We start from the raw sequence: 12,083 nt of genomic DNA, 5'->3' as shown, positions 1-12,083 counted from the left end.
TGTCTCAATAGTTTTGCCTTTTGCAGAATGTCATATACTTGGAATCATACAGTATGCAGCCTTTTAAGTTTGGCTTCTTTTATTTAGTAATCTGCATTTAAGGTTCCTCAGTGTCTTTTCATAGCTTGATAGTTCATTTCTTTTTAGCACTGACTGATATTCCATTGTCTGGATATAGCACAATTTATGCACCTACTGAAGGATATCTTGATTGCTTCCAAACTTTGGCGATTATAAACATAGCTGCTATAAACATCCTTGTGCAGGTTTTTGTGTGAACATAAGTTTTCAGTTCCCTTGGCTAAATACCAGGGAGTGTGATTGCTGGGTCATATGGTAAGAATATGTTTAGTTTCGTCAGAAACTGACAAACTATCTTCCAAAGTGGCTGTGTATCGTTTTGCATTCCCACAGTAAATGAGAGGTCCTGTTGTTCCACATCCTCATGAGTATTTGATGTCAGTGTCTCGATTTTGGCCATTCTAATAGGTGTGTAGTGTTATCTCATTTTGTTTTGCATTTCCTTGACAATATATGATGTAGAGTATCCTTTCATTTGCTTGTTTACCATCTGTAGATCTTCAGTGAAGCGTATTTTTGGGTCTTTGGCCCATTTTTTAATGTTTTTTTTTTTTTGTTTTTTGTTTTTTTATTGTTGAGCTGTAAGAGTTCTTTATACATTTTGGATAACAGCCTTTATCAGATGTGTCTTCCAAATATCTTCTCTCAATCTATGGCTTCTCATTCTCTTGACATTTTCTTTCACAGAGCAGAAGTTGTTAATTTTAATGAAGTCCAGCTCATTTTTCTCATGGATCATGCCTTTGGTGTTGTACTCAAAAGTTATCACCATACTCAAGGTCATCTAGGTTTTCTCCTGTGTTATCTTCTAGGACTTTTTCATTTTACATTTAGGTTTGTGATCCATTTAAGGTAATTTTTGCTAAAGGTATAATGTCTTTGTTTAGATTCATTTTTTTCCATGTGGATGTACATTTGTTCCAGAACCATTTGTTGAAAAGACTGTCTTTGCTTCATTGTATTGCCTTTGCTCCTTTGTTAAAGATCTGTTGACTATATTTATGTGGATCTATTTCTAGGCTCCCAAGTCTGTTCCATTGATCTATTTGTCTCTCTCTCTTTTTTTTTTTTTTGGTCAGTACCGCACTGTCTTGATTACTGTAGCTTTATAATAAGTCTTAAAGTCAGTATTGGTCTTTCAACTTTTTTCTTCTCTTTAATATTGTGTTGGCTTTTCTGTCTTTTGTCTCTCCACATAAACTTTAGAATTAATTTGTCAACATTCATAAAATAACTTGCTGGGATTTTAACTGATACTGTGTTAATTCTATAGATTAAGTTGGGAAGAACTGACATCTTGATAATATTGAGTCTGCCTATTCATGAACATGAAATACCTCTCTATTTATTCAGTTCTTCCATTTCTTTCATGAGACTTGTAGTTTTCTTGATGCATCTTGGATATATTTTGTTTTATTTATTCCTAAGTATTTCATTGAGTGGGGGATGTTACATGTAAATGGTATTGTTCTTAATTTCAAATTCCACTTGCTGGTATATTGGAAAGCAACTGACCTTTGTATATTAGCTATGTATTCTGCCAACCTTGCTATAATTGCTTATTAGTTCCAGGAACTTTTTTGTTGTTGATACTTCCAGATTTTCTACATAGATGATGATGTCATTTGTGAACAAAGACAGCTTTATTTCTCCTTTCACAGTCTATATACCTTTTATTTCCTTATTATATTAGCTAGAACTTCCAGTACAATGCTGAAAAGGAGTGGTGTGGTGGCATATCCTTGCCTTGTTGCTGATCTTTGTGGGGAGGCTTCAAGTTTCTCTCTATTAACTATGATGTTAGCTGACGGTTTTTTGTAGATATTTTTTATCATGAATGGGTATTGAATTTTATGAAATACTTTTTCTGTTATCTGTCGTTATGATCATAATCTGTGTTCAGCCTGCTGATGTGATGAATTACATTGATTTTCAGAATATTCAACCTTGCACACCTGGGATAAATCCCACTTCGTTTTGGCATATATACCTTCCCACCCCCTTATTTATTTGTTTTTATTTATTTATTTAATTTTTTAATGGTGGCATTGGTTAACAAAATCCAATAAGTTTCAGCTGTACACTTTAACAGGAAGAAATATATATTTACACTGTATGTTCACTACCTACACTTAGATTTATGTCACCACATATTTGACTCCCTTTACCCCGTCTACCTCCCTCCACTCCTTACCCTCTGGTAACCACTAGTCTATTGTCCATCTCCATGAGTCTCTGTTTCTTTGCCCTGTTCATTTTTTGCTTTTAGGTTTTTATCCGCATACCATGTGATTTTCAACTTTTTCTATCTGGCTTATTTCCCTTAGCATGATCATCTCAAGTTCCATCCATGTTGTCACAAATGGGAGTATTTCATTTCTTCTTATGACTGCATAATAGTCCCTGGTATATATGTACCACAACTTCTTTATCCAATCATCTATCATAGGACACTGCAGTTGCTTCCATGTCCTGGCCACTGTGAATAATGCTGCTGTAAACATCACTGTGCAAAGATCTTTTTGGATGTGGGTTTTCAAGTCTTTGGGGTAAATACCTAGTTGAAGGATTGCTGGATCATATGGTAGATCAATTCTTAGTTTTTTGAGGAACTTCCATACTGTTTTCCATAGTGGCTATACCAATTTTCAGTCCCACCAGCAAAGTATGAGTGTTCCTATTTCTCTACATCCTCTCCAACATTTGTTATTACTTGTTCTGTTGATTATAGCCATTCTAACAGGTGTGAGATGGTATCTCATTGTGGTTTTGTTTTGCATTTCTCTAATAGCTACCACTGTTGAACATCTTTTCATATATTTGTTGGCCATTTGTATGTCCTCTAGGGAGAAGTGTCTATTCAGATCCTCTGCCCATTTTTTGATTGATCATTTGTTTTTTTTGTTATCGAGTTGTATGAGTTCTTTATATATTTTGGATATTAAGGCCCTTATCGGAGGCATTACATACAAATATATTTTTCCACTGAGATGGTTGTCTGTTTACCTTATCGATGGTTTTTTTTTTTTTTTTTTTTTTTTTTTTTGCTGAGCAGAAGCTTTTTAGTTTGTTGTAGTCCCATGCTTTTATTTTAGCTTTTACTACCCTTGACTTTGAGATCAAATTCATAAAATCCTCTTTAAATCCAAGGTCCTTGAATTTAGTTTCTGTGTTTTCTTCTCTGCATTTTATTGTTTCAGGTCTTATATTCAGGTCCTTAAACCATTTTGAGTTAATTTTGGCGTATGGTGATAGATAACTGTCTAGTTTTATTCTTTTGCAGGTGGCTTTCCAGTTTTCTTGCACCATTTATTGAAGAGGCTTGCCTTTCTCCACTGTACGTTTTTGGCTTTTTTGTCAAAAATTATTTGCCCTTATAAATATGGGTTTACTTTGGACTCTTGATTCTCTTCCACTGATCCGTGTGTCTGTTTTTCTGCCACTACCATGCCGTTTTGATCACTGTCGCTTTGTAGTATAATTTGAAGTCAGGCAGAGTGATACCTCCAGCCTTGTTCTTTTTTCTCAGGATGGCTTTGGCAATTTGGGGTCTTTTGTGCTTCCATACAAATCTGATGATTTTCTGTTCTATTTCTTTAAAAAATGTGAATGGGATTTTGATGGCAATTGCATTAAATCTGTATAATGCTTTAAGTAATATGGTCATTTTAACTATGTTGATTCTTTCAATCCAAGAACATGGAATATTTCTCCATTTCTTTGTATCCTCTTTGATTTCTTTTAATAGGGTTTTATAGTTTTTATGATATAGGCCCTTCACATGTTTCTTTAGATTTATTTGTAGGTATTTTATTCTTTTTGTTGCAATTGCAAAAGGAGTTATTTTTTCCACTTCTTTTTCTGACACTTCATTATTAGAGTATAGAAACACTAGGGATTTTTGAATGCTGGTTTTGTATCCAAAAACTTAACTGAATTTGCTTATTGTTTCTAGTAGTGTTCTTGTGGAGTCTTTAGGGTTTTCTATATAGAGAATCATGTCATCCACAAATAGTGACAGTTTGACTTGTTTATTTCCTATTTGGATGCCTTTTATATCTTTGTCATACCCAATTGCACTCACTAGGACTTCCAACGTTACACTGAATAACAGTGGCGATATTGGGCAGCCTTGCCTTGTTCCTGATCTTAGAGAGATAGTTTTTCACCATTAGGTGTAATGTTGACTGAGGGTTTGTCATAGATGGCCTTTATTATGTTAAGGTACTTTCCTTCTATACTGATTTTATTAAGTGTTTTGATCATAAATGGATGATGTATCTTGTCGGAGACTTTTTCTGCATCTCTTGATATCATATGATTCTTATTTTTTAAATTTGTTTCTGTGGTATATCACATTAATCGATTTGGGTATGTTGAACCATCCCTGTGCCTCTGGGATGAAGCCCACTCGATTGTGGTGTATAATTCTTTTAATATATTGCTGTACTCAGTTCCCTGGTATCTTATTTAGGATTTTAGCATCTGTGTTTATGAGAGATATTGGTCGGCAGTTTTCTTTTTTTGTGTTATCTCTACCAGGCTTTGGTATCAAAGTATTATTGGCCTCAAAAACGAGTTGGGAAGTATTGCCTCCTCTTTGATTTTTTGGAAGAGTTTGAGGAGAATAGGTATTAAATTTTCTTTGAACGTTTGGTAGAATTCACTGGTGAAGCCATCTGGTCCTGGACATTTACTTTTTGGTAGTTTTTTGATGATTGTTTCAATTTCCATACTGTTGATCGGCCTATTTAAATTTTCCAGTTCTTTTTATTCAGTCTAGGAAGGTTGTATTTTTCTAAGTACTGATCCATTTCTTCTAGGTTATTAAATTTGGTGTTATATACTTTTTCATAGTATTCTTGTATGATTCTTTGTATTTCTGTGGTGTCTGTTGTAATTTTCCCTCTTTCATTCCTAATTTTGTTTGTGTCCTTTCTCTTTTTTGTTTAGTCTAGCCAGGGGTTTGGCAACTTTATTAACCTTCTCAAAGAACCAGCTCTTTGTTGCATTTATTTTTTCTATTTTTTTGTTTTCAATTTCATGTCCGCTCGAAATTTTATGATTTTTTTTTCCCTTCTGCTTACTTTAAGCTTCATCTGTTCTTCCTTTTCTAGTTTTCAAAGATGAAGCATTAGGTTGTTTATTTGGGCTCATTTTTCTTTTTGGAGGTAGGCTTGTAATGATATGAACTATCCTCTTATGACCGCTTTTGCCGTGTCCCAAAAGTTTTGATATGTTGTACTATCATTATCATTCATGTCTATGAATTTTTTGATCTCTCTTTTTATTCTCTGACCCAGTTATTCTTCAGTAGTATGTTATATAATCTCCATGTATTTGTGGTTCTTCCTGCTTTCTTTTTGCAGTTGATCTCGTGTCAAAGCATTATGATCAAAGAATATGAATATTGTTGGTATGATTTCAACCCTCTTATATTTGTTGAGGCTATCTCTGTGTCCCAGTATGTGTTCAATCCTTGACAGTGTTCCATGTGCAGTACAGAAAAATGTATAAGCAGCTCTTTCGGATTGGAAGGCTCTGTAAATGTCAATTATGTCTAGTTGGTCTAATGTCATTTAAGGATGTTATTTCCTTATTGATTTTCTGTTTGGATGATCTGTCCATATCTGGGATATTTTGGTCTCCTACTATGATAGTGTTTCTCCCTTTAGTTTTGTTAGTAATTGCTTTATATATTTTGGGGCCCCTTGATTGAGAGCATAGACATTAATAATTGTTATGTCTTCTTGGTGCATGATAACTTTATCATTATGAAGTGTCCCTCAGTATCTTTCTTTACCTTTTTTATTTTGAAGGCTATTTCATCCGATATTAGAATCACTGCTCTCGCTTTTCTCTGAATGCCATTTGCTTGAAATATGATTTTCTACCCTTTCATTTTGAGTCTCTATTTGTCTTTGGAGCTGAGACGTGTCTTCTGGAGGCAGTATATGGTTGGGTTTTGTGTTTCGATCCATTCTGCAACTCTGTGCCTTTTTATTGGTGAGTTCAGTCCATTTACATTTAGCGTGATTATTGAAATATGAGGTCTTCTTATAGCCATCTTTTTTGCTTTCTGGTAGCTCAGTGTTTCCATTGCTTCCTTGTCCTTGTGTTTCTGCTTTCTTTATTTTGGTTGGCTTTTGTGGGTTTTCCCTCTGGTCCTTCTTGTTTTATGTTATATACTTCAGTTCTGAATCTTCTGTGTGTGGTTACCATTACAAATATGTAAAGGATAGTTATAGATATATATATATATATAGTCGTCCCTTTTTTTCTACTTGTGACTTATCTCAATTTTCCTTTGCGAATTTAGATCTTTGAGTCCTCCCTTTTGAGTTATTGTCTCACTTTGTCCCTATGTATGCTGAACGTTCATTACTATCTTGTTATAACAATTCTTTTCTTATTATTTAAGTTTATAATGCCCTGTTCTTAGTAAGGGTTGCACTCCTCTGCTTCTATTGCCTGATAGTCACTTTACTCCTACTTACGTATTTTTTTTTTTTTTTGTCATTTTGTTTTAGGTGAGCTGACCCCTTTCAGTATTTCCTGTAGTACAGGCCTCGTAGTGGAGAATTCCCTCGATTTTTGTGTGTCTGTAAAGGTCTTTATTTCTCCTTCATATCTAAGGGAGAGCTTGCTGGGCACATTATTCTAGACTGGTAGTTTTTTTCACTTAATAGTTTAAATATTTGATTGCACTCCTTTCTGGCTTGTAAGGTCTGTGCTGAGAAGTCTGAGGATAATCTATTGGGTTTTCTTTTATAAGTTGCTGTCGTCTTCTCTCTGGCTGCCCTGAGAATTTTGTCTTTGTCGTCGATTTTTGATAATTTTAATACAATGTGTCTTGGCGAAGGCCTTTTGGGGTTGAGATAATTTGGTGTTCTGTTGACTTCTTGAATTCCAAGCTCCAATGCATTATAGATTTGAGAAATTCTCGTCAACTATTTGTGTGAAAATGCTTTCTAGTTCCTTCTCCTTTTCCTCACCTTTGATAATGCCCATTATTCTTATTTTTCCTCTCCTGATGGTATCAGCTAGTTCTTGTATTTCTTTCATTATTTTTCATTCTTTAGTTTCTCTTCTTATTTCTAGATTTCTGTCTTTGATTTCATTAATCCTTTCCTCCATTTGGTCTTACTACTATTTCATTTTTCAACTTTTGCAGTGGTTTTTTTTTTTTTTATCTCCAGGAGATTTATTCTCTTCTTTTTGAGAATTTCATTCTCATTGCTCTGCTCATCTAGTTCTTTCAAAACCTGAAATTGTTGATAAGACTCGTTTTGGATCTAACTGAGGCTTTTTTAGAATTACCATCCTAGTTCTCTGTCATTTCAGTCACATATTTCTATATCTGCAGGCTTGTTTTCTGGCGATTTTTCTTTCTTTCTTTCTGAGATGCCTTGTCACCTTGATTGTTCATGGTGTTTAATGGACTATTTCTCCACCTGGCCATTAATAGAAGAGATTATGTGGGGAGGGGCCCTTTGGGTTGGGGGATGAGAGTTGCTGGCTCAGCCTCGGTTTTACAGCTGTGGTCTGTAAAAATCAACTGTTGTTTCTCTCTCGTCTGCTTCTCTGCTCTCTGCCCTGATTATACTGATTATATCAAATCACTATATAGTCGCATAAAGTTCAGATCTAAACTGCTTTCCTGATTTCTTTTATAGATAGAAGATGGTGAAATTTTTGCAAGTATTAATCAGAAGGATGGTATGGTCAGTTTCCATGATAACCCTGAAAAATATAATAACCCAGCCATGCTTCATAACATTGACCAGGAGGTGAGTATGAATGCCACATTTTTATTTATTTATTTTTTGATTGGTGTTAAAGATGTATTTGCAATACCGCCCCTGTGCTACAGGATAATTTTAGTTTTAAATACTACATCTTAGTTTCTAGAAACTTAATTTCAAAATGGGCTGCTGAAAACTCTTCTAGATTGTTGGTTATAAGTAAATGGTGGGTTAGAGTTCCCATCTAGCTCACCAAAGCCTACTTTAACTCCTAAAAGACATGAAGGGTCTTACAATTAATATAATTTTATCCACATCCAATTGCCCACTATAATGTAGAGCCTAGTTTCTGTGGTAAAATATATTTAGAGTTCCAGGTCTGAAGGTAAGAAGACATCTTTGTGTCAGGAGTAGGGGTAAGTGGGGTAACTGGAGGAGGAAAGCCATCTTACAGTTCCCCACTGGACAACTGCCATGGGCCATAGAGCAGTCACCCCTGCATCTTCTGAGGTCATGTTGCTCTGAGTACCACTCTGGGTTTTGGACATGAGTTGTGATTGTGTAGGTGGTCTGTGTTTTTTACTCTGATTAAAGAAGTGGATTGAACCAAATAGTAAATCTCAAAAACCTCAAAACAACATATAGTATACTTCCACAATCGCTTTTTTGCAATTCAAAATCAAAACATTCTGAAAAGCAGGGGTTTTTTTTGTAATTCATTTGATAGTAAATATCACCTGAATTGATTTAGTCTTTTTTTTTTTTTATCTCAGTTAGTGTGAATATTTTGAGGTTTCACTATAAAAGATATTAATGTGTTTGATTATGGGATGCTACCCTGGTTCCTACTGGTATATTAGATAATATACAGTACTTGTATGTTACTTTCTGAAGTAACATGTTACTTATGTTAACTTCCTGAATTCAGAAAATTCGGACTCCACAACCTGTCTAGTAGCTCCAAGGGTTTTGGCTCAAGGGATTGTGAACTTGTAGCACCCATATTAAAAGTTTAAGTTCGAAAGAATGTAATTGACCTAAACCCGCTTACTAACCACCTTTAAACATTCTGTCACACAGATGCTGAAGTGCATAGAGCTGGATGAGCGGCTGAAGGCTATGGACCAGGAGATCACAGTGAACCCCCAATTTGTGCAAAAGGTGATTAGGATTCCCCTCGTTAGCTCAAAGTGGGCTGGATGGAGAAGGAAGGGTGTTCCTACATGAGGAACATGAAGTTGATTTCAGGTTAAATGTTTAATTGCCAGCTCCCGAAAACGTTTATTATTACTAAGTTCAGAGAGCTTGTTGAGAGCATTTTCACACTACTACCTGGAACTGTGCTTAGGTGGATGTGTTGGGTGGTACCCGGAATTGCCTCCTCTCTGTTGTACACAAAGATATTATTGTACACAAAGATATAGGTTGACTGTCCTCTAGGAGGCCCTAGTGTGCTTGTTGAGGGCTGGCGAGAACCCTTGACAAGAGCAAACATAAATACACTCCTTCACTCTCTCTTTTACAGAGCATGGGATCACAAGAAGATGATTCTGGAAACAAACCATCCAGTTACTCTTGAAACAAATGGCCATCTTAATTTAAAATGAGAGAAACTGTCACCTTGGTAAGCTGTTAAGAGGGCAGCAGGGAGAACCAAACCTGTTTCACCTGGACATTAAGAAATTACATTTTGTTTTGACTTTTTCAGTCCTATGTGCTTTCAGAAAACCATTCTCTCTGCAAAGGAAAAAAAAAAAAATCAAACTTTAAAATCTGTTGTGGATTTATTTATCCTCTGATCAATGTTGTTATAGTATTAAATCTACCTTTTTGTTTTAATTACTTGAACATTGATGTGTCTTTATCACTTTTTCCCCCCTCTAAAAAGTTTTTTTAAAAGCACATTCATTTTGAACAGAAATAGTTAGATTTTAGACATTTTCGGAAGATTTGGATCTAAAGGTATATCAGTTGCCTTTTAAAAAGGCTGGGAGAGCCCATAAGGCAGAAGCTAATTTTTTATAATTTAGCATGCATTTTAGTGGCAGTATGAATTGTGAATTAAAGAGAGGCGATTGCACTCTTTGGTGTGTACTGTACACTCTTATAGTCTTGAATGGCGTTTTTATGAGATAGGTGCCAGACTTCCCTTCTTTTTCTTCTCGAAGCAATTTCAGTTAAACTGTCAGCTGCATTTTGATTATGTTCAGGGTCCTTCTCTATAGAACTCTGATATATCTGACTAGAGTTTACTAATTTAACCCTGCAATGGGGTGAAGCCTTTGTAAAGTGTGATCAGATTAAACTAGAATTTGGTCCTTAAAAACCATTTCTCTCTTGCTAGCAGCATTCACATTTTTAAAAGTGTCAATTTGTATAGTCAATCACATTTTTATTGTTTACAAAAAGAAACTCTGAAACTTCATGAAGCATGTAAAAGTTGCCCTTAACAGAGAGGCTTTGGGCCCAGGTTCTTGTGGTCTATTGTGATAACTACTCTGTTTAGCTGCAGGAAAGCAGCCACAGAAGCCCTGATGTAGATGAATGAGTTACTGTGTGCTTATAAAACTGATTTAAATATAGGCAGAGGACTGGGTTTGACCCCTCATCTAAACTCTCCAGTTGTCCGGCTCAAATTAGTACTGCTTATGGGCCGCATCATTTCTACTTAGGCTTATGCATACCTGTACTTATGAAAAAGAAAATATTTAATGGAAATCTTTTATTAGTGTAGTGAATAACATACTGTTTTGCTTTCACACAACTGATTTACCTGGAAATGAATTAAAATCACCTAAAAAGTGTTTGAAAATTCTAGAAGCTGCAAGTTATGACTTTTTAAGTAAAGAGTAACTCTCTTGTGGATTTTTAATGAAGTGGGTGCTATTAATTTTTTTCCCAAAATGGATTCATTAGAACACCACATTATTTTGAAACATGAACTGAAAATGGGTATGGTATTTAAGGCCTCGTCTATGTCCCTCCTGTGTCAGTGAAAGGGGAGTGCTGGTTGTGATTGTCTCTCAGCTTTACACCTACCTTTATTCTTTCTGATTTTAGGTATAGAACTCTGCAAACCACTTCTCTCTCTCTCTCTCTCTGTCTCTCTCTCTCTGTCTCTCTCTCTCTCTTTATTTTTGCCAGTAGGAGGCAGAATAGAAAGCTAGGGAGGAAACAGGGACAGGCTCTTTGCTGTGCGTCCTATCTAATAGCAGGACCCTAGTAACAACTCTTCACCCTGGTAAGGATGGTTCCAACAGCAGCAGTGAGCCCCAGGTTGTTTCCTATGCTCTTAGAATCAGCCTCATCATACCCCCTTAGAGATACTGGCCCTAGGAGGCATGCTTTCCCTAACACCCCATACAGGTTTGGGACCCAGTTCCATTGGACATCTCCTCCAAATTTTTAAATTCTATTAATTCCAACCTATTCCCTTTTCATGGTAATTTGAAATATTAATAAATACTCTGAATTAATGAGAACACTTGCCCTCAGAATACAGGTTTCCCCCACTAGCGAAAGTAGAATGTTCCTATGAAAACTTTTGTAAAGCAAAGAAACAATTGCCATTAATTTATATGGAAATTTTTTTCAATGTTCCCAGACCCCCAAAATAATCTACCAAATCATACAAAACAATACATAAAACCTAAAATAACACTAACATATAGTAAAAGCAGGAATGATATGTAAATACACAGCCTGTATGAAGTAGAGTGAGCTTGGCGGGGCCATTCTCACTGCTGCTTGGGATACATGCTGCCTCTACAACAACCTGCTGCAAAACAAATGCTGAATACTTTTCACTTCACTTTTTCGAAAAAGCGAAAATCTTCAAATTTCTTTCAGTTAGCGAAAACAGGTACAAATGTAGGTATTTCGTAAAAGCGAAATGGAAAAGCAGAGGATACCTGAACTTGCATTATATTTCTATTCATTTTTGGAGATCGCCAGTTTGGGATATACTGCTATACAGTATTCTTTAAAGAAATATCTGGTTGCAAGTTTTAAAACGGCACATGTTTTCTGAGATAAAGAATGGTATTAATGAGCAGTAAAGCAGATTTTTATGCCATGTTTGAATGGCAACCTTCTTTGTTTAGTAAATCAAAACCCCAAACAAAGCTAGGTAGTAGAACATTACTGCTGTTAAATGAGAAATAAACGGCCAAAATGAGAGGCAAAAAATATTTGAGATCAAAAATGAATAGCTACTTGGGAAGCACTGATTCAGGCCGAGGTCCACATGTACTGATT

General features: G+C 35.5%; 1 protein-coding gene across 1 annotated transcript in view; it reads left to right on the top strand.

Moving 5' to 3' along the window:
• COPS3 (COP9 signalosome subunit 3) overlaps positions 1–10,630 on the top strand; it is a 29,215-nt gene extending 18,585 nt beyond the window's left edge. The window contains exons 10-12 of the mRNA XM_016136217.2: positions 7,758–7,871; positions 8,907–8,987; positions 9,352–10,630. Coding sequence (XP_015991703.1) covers positions 7,758–7,871; positions 8,907–8,987; positions 9,352–9,405 — 249 coding nt within the window. The 3' untranslated portion in view covers positions 9,406–10,630. The remainder of the gene's footprint in view (positions 1–7,757; positions 7,872–8,906; positions 8,988–9,351) is intronic.
• Positions 10,631–12,083: the final 1,453 nt, after the last annotated feature.

Source organism: Rousettus aegyptiacus, unplaced genomic scaffold, assembly GCF_014176215.1.
Source record: "Rousettus aegyptiacus isolate mRouAeg1 unplaced genomic scaffold, mRouAeg1.p scaffold_m13_p_6, whole genome shotgun sequence".
NCBI classification, from domain to species: domain Eukaryota; kingdom Metazoa; phylum Chordata; class Mammalia; order Chiroptera; family Pteropodidae; genus Rousettus; species Rousettus aegyptiacus.
This window is presented reverse-complemented; position numbering and strand designations above follow the sequence as displayed.